This window comes from Notolepis coatsorum (assembly GCF_963971535.1).
Source record: "Notolepis coatsorum genome assembly, chromosome: 10".
In the NCBI taxonomy this organism is placed as follows: domain Eukaryota; kingdom Metazoa; phylum Chordata; class Actinopteri; order Aulopiformes; family Paralepididae; genus Notolepis; species Notolepis coatsorum.
This window is the reverse complement of record NC_140174.1, coordinates 33,495,163-33,503,031: the sequence shown is the minus strand read 5'-3', so window position 1 is coordinate 33,503,031 and position 7,869 is coordinate 33,495,163. Positions and strand designations below refer to the sequence as shown.

The 7,869-nt window shown below is 43.8% G+C and overlaps 1 protein-coding gene across 1 annotated transcript in view; it reads left to right on the top strand.

The window, feature by feature from the left end:
- Positions 1 to 1,259: 1,259 nt before the first annotated feature.
- rnf213b (ring finger protein 213b) overlaps positions 1,260 to 7,869 on the top strand; it is a 121,419-nt gene continuing 114,809 nt past the window's right edge. The window contains exons 1-8 of the mRNA XM_084323284.1: positions 1,260 to 1,393; positions 1,525 to 1,731; positions 1,825 to 2,038; positions 2,301 to 2,356; positions 2,451 to 2,616; positions 2,707 to 2,859; positions 3,336 to 3,434; positions 7,545 to 7,673. Coding sequence (XP_084179410.1) covers positions 1,532 to 1,731; positions 1,825 to 2,038; positions 2,301 to 2,356; positions 2,451 to 2,616; positions 2,707 to 2,859; positions 3,336 to 3,434; positions 7,545 to 7,673 — 1,017 coding nt within the window. The 5' untranslated portion in view covers positions 1,260 to 1,393; positions 1,525 to 1,531. The remainder of the gene's footprint in view (positions 1,394 to 1,524; positions 1,732 to 1,824; positions 2,039 to 2,300; positions 2,357 to 2,450; positions 2,617 to 2,706; positions 2,860 to 3,335; positions 3,435 to 7,544; positions 7,674 to 7,869) is intronic.

Here is a 7,869-nt window from a genome sequence, read left to right as displayed (position 1 = left end):
TATTGAGAGTTAATGAGTTTGAATATCTCCTCCTGTGATGTCATCAGAGGACACTGAATCCTTGTGTTAATTAGTAGTAGTAGTAGTACTATGAAATTATGTAGATAAAAAAAAATAGCAATCCCTGTTGCAATCCTTATCTCAAATCTTGTATCTACATTGTTGGTGACAGGTATAGACAACATGGGTTGTTATGGTTACGCCATTCACAAAGGGGTCACGTCACGTGGTGTAGTAGTAAAAGTCAGCTGTTCACCATCGGGTTTCAGGTATGGAAACGGGGAGGGGGTGAATGGGGAAGTAATATTTAGCTGACCGCACGCTACACAATAGTAAATCAAGCTGTGATTAACTTTTTTATGATGCTACTATATGAACTGTTTTAACCGCAGTAAAATAACCAAACACAGTATCCTGGAGCAGTGATTTCATGACAAGCAGCGCGTCTGGCAGGTATAATTATTTCCCTGATTTAGTCTCTCTGTGACTACGTAAATGTTTGGACAGTTGCCATACATACATTATTTCATTGAGCCGTAATTAACACAATGCAAGGATTCAGTGTCCTCTGATGAAATCACGGGATCAGATTTTCAAACTCATTAACTCTCGATAACTGTCAAACTAAATGAATGTGTGCAAAACAGTTTAGAGCATTCGGATATGTGTGAGATTATGTGCAAAATAAAAACCCCTTTACTCAAAGTACCACAGTTTTTGTGTCTTTCACATGAAATGATTTTGATCTTGCTGTTGCTTTATCTAGAGCTGCACATTTACGAAGGCTACATCCGTCGCCAGGAGGCTGGGCCAATCAATCTGTTCCAAAATGTACTTTTTATGGCTGGCTTAAAGAAATCGAAGGGTCAAGATGTTTCAGGTGCTTGGTGCAACTCTGCGGATGTGCTGCTGAACAGAATCTTCCAGGAATGGCCCCCAGCTGACGAAGAGAGCACTCAGGCCTTATGTGACAGCCTGGTAAATTTTCAGGAGGGTTTCAGTTCTCATCACCAACGGGTGGTTTTCCCAGACGGTTCATATCCTCCCATTCTTAAGGTTTGTGTAACAACAACGACAGTATTATTGCATTTGGCTTAAAGACATTGATTATACAATTTATTAATGCTCCATTATTAACTTTTCAGCCATCAGTGTTGATCGCAGAGCAGCTGCTTCGCCTATTAAATGAGTCACAGGGAGCCAAAAAGAAGGAGAACGGGAGGAGAAGCAACCCTCTTGTTCTGGGCCTGTCTGTATTCAAGGTTACCAGAAGGTGCTCTGTAGACCTTGGGGTTAAAGGTTGGGCTGACCTTTGTCACCTGGTGTCCTCAGACACCGCGCTGGACAGCAAAAACATAGACGGCTTACTGAGTGTCTTCTCAACCTCGCAATAGTACGTTTGTGAAAGCATCAAGTTAAAATATTTTGTCTCAGTAAATTGCCTGAATACATTCGTTATTATTATGTCAGAGATTTGTACATGTGATTTAACCCACATACAATGTGTTTGTGCTCCTTCATCAGCACTGTGATGGGCCTGATGAACCACTGTGCTCAGCAGACGGTGTCAGAGCTTCTCCTGCTCGTTCCTCTACTCCACAAACTCAAGCAGCCCGGGGCGGATGCTGCCAGGCTGGGCCCAACTGTGGAGGAGGCCGACTGGTCAGGGTTGGATGAAGTCAAATTCAGTGACTTTCGACAGAGAATCCGTGGCGTTTCTGAGAAAAGGAAGTGAGTTGCTCTCATAGGAATTTTGGCCTTCGTTCCCTGAAATGGTGATCCAGTTTGGAGTTTAGTAAGACAAAATATCTTGCTTTCCCACAGAATGATGCTGACATTGATCCAGAAGCACACGTCTATGGTTAAAGAGAGCCCTCTGGTCTTGGTGGGTTGGCTCTCCCTTGTGGCATTGGAAAGCATTCCGGAATTCGCCACCCTGACAGAACCATCTCCGGAACATCTTATCCAGAGTCTGATGTATAGGCTTCGAGAATACGAGGAGGTTATGGACAATAACCGAATGCAACTGGATATGGAGGTAAGCTATGTGCAATAATCAATGGGTCTCTTTCCCTAAAGGTTGTAAGATGATCATATACTGTGCCGCAGTGTATTTAAAACAACATATGCATGCTAACTGTGTCCAAGCACTCATTATAATCTGAATATATACAGTATATAATATAATACAAAATATGATATATTTTGCTTGATAAATGAGGCCCAATAATTTAAAAGAACCTACAGTATTGTATCTTCAAGTACAAAGTACTTAACATCTTTGTTCTTTCAACATGTAGCATACTCAGAAGATCTTGACCCATATTCTGGTGACGGTAGAAAAGGAAAAAGAAAGGTAACAACACCGGGAATATTCTCACAGATTTTAGTGTCATTGTGGCATTGTGCTCCATCTAACGCCATCATTATATCTATATTCTATACTATAGGATGGCGGAATCTGGAAACATCAGGTCAATCTTCTCGAGTGGCATGAGTGTCCTCAAGAGCACTTGCAGTACGGTGCGACTCGTTCCGTGCTACCAGACCGTTCTGCTGGCCTACCAACTCGTGCTCAAGTTGGCAGAGATCCTGGACGCAGCACAGAGAAAAGAGGTATCGCTCCCTTTTATATTTATATTACTGCTCTGTTTCTTCATAGTACTGGGACTTCATCTCACTGTGTTTTCCTTCTGTGCTGCTCAGTCCCACGAGGAAGAGGAAACCAGTGAGCAGCAGCAGTTGCTGGACAAGCTGGATGTTGTGCAGCAGCACGTCAGAGAGTGGATAAACTGTCTTCTTCGAGAACCCCTTCTGAGATCCCCCTCCAGATCACTCACCTACCCCAGGGAAATTGAGGTACACACTTTGCACATTTGCACACACAACTTCTATTCAATAGCTCATAGTCTCCTTCATTCACTTAGTTGTGTTCACTTGCTGCCCCTGTCCGACTTTGAGTGTCCGTATTTGAGTTGCAGCTCATGAACAACACATCCCATTTATAAACGAGGCCCATTGATTATAGTGCATCTACAACGTAGTTTTCAAGTTAATACGTGTATTACCATGCACATTAATATTATGGATACTCTTCCTGCTAAGGTCTCAATTAGGTGTTTCCATTTCCATATCCTAATCATATCTAATATTGCCATAGTTGGGATATGAGCTTATCTAAATGGGTATGGTGTTTACACGCTCTAACTCAAATGCAGAATATTTCAGTATCTCAAATAATATTACATGTCAAATGCACTCATTTATATTCAGTTAGATAATTACACACTGGTTTGTTTAACAGGTTTTATATGTCAAAACAACCTTATTGTTAGGTATGGGATTCACTGCTGAGGCTTGAGTGCTCTTTTCTGGAGGTATCGACCCAGTGGAGGGTAAGCCTGGAGAAGGACCTCAGGAAGAGGATTTCCATGGTATGTACAACACAACACACACACACACACACACACACACACACACACACACACACACACACACACACACACACACACACATTATGAATAATTGATTTACCGTATTGTGCCGAATATAAGACAGGAAAATCTTATATCTGAAAAGGGGGCGTTGTCTTATTTTCAGGGTCTAGACTTTTTAATGTCATTATACATTCACAGATTGTGCCAAACTAATGTTCCCCAAGCATGCCACCCTCTGCATCTCCCTCTCTCTCACACACACACACACACATGCAGTCTGCAGTGACAGGTGCAAAAAAATGCATGTGCATACACCCTGTGACAGGCACCTGGAGAGATGGAGAGACACAGCAACCGGCTCAAACAAAGTGGCTCAAAAGTAGGGCAAGTTAACAAACAACAGAGGAGGAGTTACGATGTCAATTTTAAGATCATGGTGATCAACGAAGCAGAGTCATCAAAATAACTGTTGAGCAGCCAAGAAATATGATGTTATAGAGTGTAATGTTAGAAGATGGTGAAAGATCATGTTTTTTTTCCGTTGATTATAACAGAATAGGCACTATATAACTATAGTGCTATCCACACCTTTTAATTAACCCATTCTCCGCCAATCACGTGTTAAGGCGGGTTTCTCCGCCATGCGTTGTCTGCCAATCGTCATGGTATTCATATTTCACGGAGTCTTGGCTGATGCTGTCTGAGCCATCACAACTCTGCAACGCTTCAATACCGCCACCTGGTGGCCGATCGGCGAGTTGCCAAACCAGAAGTGCCCATTGGAGCTCGGTCCGTCCCCTATTTTCCTCCGGCCACTCGTTTATCGTCCCGGGGCTCAATACAGACACCGTCGATATGGATCTTTGCCATAACTCAATAATCAACATGATTTGGACGTGTATTAGTAATATACAAACCGGAAATGGATCGCATCGATCAACATCCCATAATTGGGATCTGTTTGCTCCACTCTCATCGCCCAACGCTACGAGGAGACTGGGGTGAGTTTCAGCGTTTTTCTTTATCATTTTCGATACAAACTGCTCTGATCAATATATCACCGATACATACTACATAAATCATTTAACGTCGGTCATTGAATTATAAACGCCCCCCCTCCCCCCTCCGTTCACCCGCAGATGATCAGTCATGACGTTTAGGACCATGTACAGTTGACATTTTTAATATAGCATGGATCGGTATCAAACTGCATTTGATCTAATATATGCATTTATGCCTATATCTCACGTTCTATGAAATACTGCAGAAAACGATAAAAACATATTTATACTCTAGACGGTATTTTAGTATGAATGTGTGAATGAAAAAGTAAAACGTTCCTACATTCTGCACGATAGATAATTGATGTTGAATGGGCCATAGTAATGTCAATTTAGCAATACAATTTAAAAAGTTATAGCCCTGCAAAGATGGACATCTCCATAGACAAATAGCGCTGGCAGAGGATGGTTTAGGATGATCAAAGTGGTGGCAGAGAATGGGTTAAGGCAAGGTGGTGTATAGTCCTTTTATAACAAATCATTGTTAGAGACAGAGGCATTTCACATGTTGACAGCAAAGCATATGAGGGGAGCAGAGAGGGCCCTGGACACATTCCTTAATAGATAAACCTAGGTTCTACTGCAAGGCCAAATGTTTGCAGTAAAACAGAGATAAGTTGGTTGCTAGGGTGATGAGATACTTGTAGGTCAGCATTCCAGAAAAAGAGAGAGAGAGACTTCTAAGCTTTTTCCGAGGAGATCAGTTGAGTTGAGATCTGAGCAGCGAGACAGAGCACAAGATAGAGAGAGCGGGCAACCCCCCCTTGCTGGAGAGCAGAGCAGGGGGATGGAGCGCATGGAGGATAGCGTGCTAGGAGGCCTCACAACCAAGGAGAGATAGAATGTACTTAGGCTCCTAACCTTTTAAATACTTTCAATGTGTTTCATTCTGTACGAGATGCTATGTTTATCGAAATAAACATCATGCTGATAGGACGATGACTCCAAGTAATTTTTTTTTCTGATGCAACAGGGAATAGAGACACAGTTTTAGCGTGGGAGGACAGAATTCCACCAAACAATTGCCTCAACAATACCAAACAAATAAATACACAACGCAGATGGCCAGGAGAGGCAGATGGAGGCTGATAACCATCAACGAAAGGCTAAAAACACGATTATCTAACAATGGTGAGCTAAAAAAAACTGCCTTAAAGGGGCTATGCACTGCTATTCCTAGCACTATTTGGGCAACTTTACACAATTCCTGTTAGTCTATTGAAGACATTTGTAAGTTTTTTTTCCAAAAAATTCATTGTTTTATATTTCTAATCAAGTACTCGAAACCATCATTTTTCAGCCTCAAGAAATCAGGCTGTTATGGCCTGGCTCCGCCCATAAGCACTTTGAGTGACAGTCAGACCACAGTCTGCACTGGTAGAGGGAGGGAGGGAGGGAGGGGGGGGAAGAGAGAGAGAGTTCAGTTCAGTTCAGAGTTTTTATTTGCCACATGGAATAATACAATCATAGTTTCTTCATTAAAAAATCATAAATAGTCATTCCATGGACAAAAGGAGCAGGAAGAAGAATAAATCTTATAGTTATATAGTTACCTGCCCCTTATTCCTAAACTAACATGTATTTTCTTAATGGTCGGCGTATAACCTTATTTACACAAATAATCATTTATACCATGAGAGAGAGAGAGAGAGAGAGAGAGAGAGAGAAGCCCCTCCCTCTCTCTTCCTTTTTTTCTTTCTATCACTCTCCCGTTCGGAGGTGTGTGTCGCGCGGACCTCCGTGCGGCAGGTCCCCCCCCCCCCCCCCCCAAGTGCCCCCTCTTTCTCCCTCCCTCCTTCTCTCTTCCTTTCTCTCCTTTCTCTCCCACTCGGCTCTCGCTGATGAGACGGGGCAACTTTTTTCTTTTCTTTCTTTCAATCTCCCGTGTGGCGCGCGGCCGGCAGGTACCCCCCCCCCCCCCCCCCCAAGTGCCCCCTCTCTCTCCCTCCCTCCTTCTCTCTTCATTTCTCTCCTTTCTCTCCCACTCGGCTCTCGCTGATGAGACGGGGCAACTTTTTTCTTTTCTTTCTTTCAATCTCCCGTGTGGCGCGCGGCCGGCAGGTACCCCCCCCCCCCCCCCAAGTGCCCCCTCTCTCTCCCTCCCTCCTTCTCTCTTCATTTCTCTCCTTTCTCTCCCACTTGGCTCTCGCTGATGAGACGGGGCAACTTTTTTCTTTTCTTTCTTTCAATCTCCCGTGTGGCGCGCGGCCGGCAGGTAACCCCCCCCCAAGTGCCCCCTCTCTCTCCCTCCCTCCCTCTCTCTTCCTTTCTCTCGGCTCCCTCTCGGCTCTCTCTTCCTCTCGGCCCCGCAGCCCCACTCACTGTCTAGTCTAGGTAGAATGGGGGCGGGCATTAGCTCCAACCACAGAGCCAATCGCATCACTGTGCACTATCCACAGCACCCAGTGACGTGACTCGGGACTTCAAATCAAAATGACCCGATTTACTAGAGGCACAGAGGGGCTGGGCTGAAACGGAGCAATTCGCCAATATGGTATTTAGACCCTAAAACACATTGATACGAACTCCTATTACTATAATACAATGCTAGAGACTGAAAAATGACATTTATAATGCATGGGACCTTTAAAAATACACAGTCAGAGAAAAACTTGTCACGGTCCGCAAAGTGGCCGCTTCGAGGAGATTGACAGAAATGTATTTCTTTATAAAACAAGATTTGGTCTTCAAAAAAGTATTTTTCCAAAAATGAGTCTTGAAAAAGAGTTGTCTAGTAATCAGGGTTGTCTTATATTCCGACCAATACAGTATATCCACATGAATTAAGAACAGGCGAGGGACATAAGCACACACACACGCATGCACACACACACACACACGCATGCACACACACACACACACACACACACACACACACACACACACCTACACACCTACACACCTACACACCTACACACACACACACACACACACACACACACACCTACACACCTACACACCTACACACCTACACACCTACACACACACACACACACGCACACACTCAATACACTGTTACATTTGAGTTGCCTGATTTTCTCCTCAGGCCAGTAATGTGGATAAAGTTGCGGTGTGCTGCCTTGAGTCTTCCAGAAGAGCGATATGGAAAAGCCACGATGTCTTAAAGACCTGCTACCAAGAGCTGTGCCAATCTGCCATCAAGGCGATCTGCCAGGTAACGTCTCTATTGTAGAAGGGGCTCTTACACAGGCATTAAAGCGTTCCGTCTTGAGACGGAATTCTGTCCATTTGATTCGGAGTCTGACGGATTTCCCGTCAATTGGCTACCTGGTATAATATGATTTGTAGATGCATACAGATTGAAACTAAATTGAGCCAATCAGGCGTCAAATATCATGAAAAAGGGAATT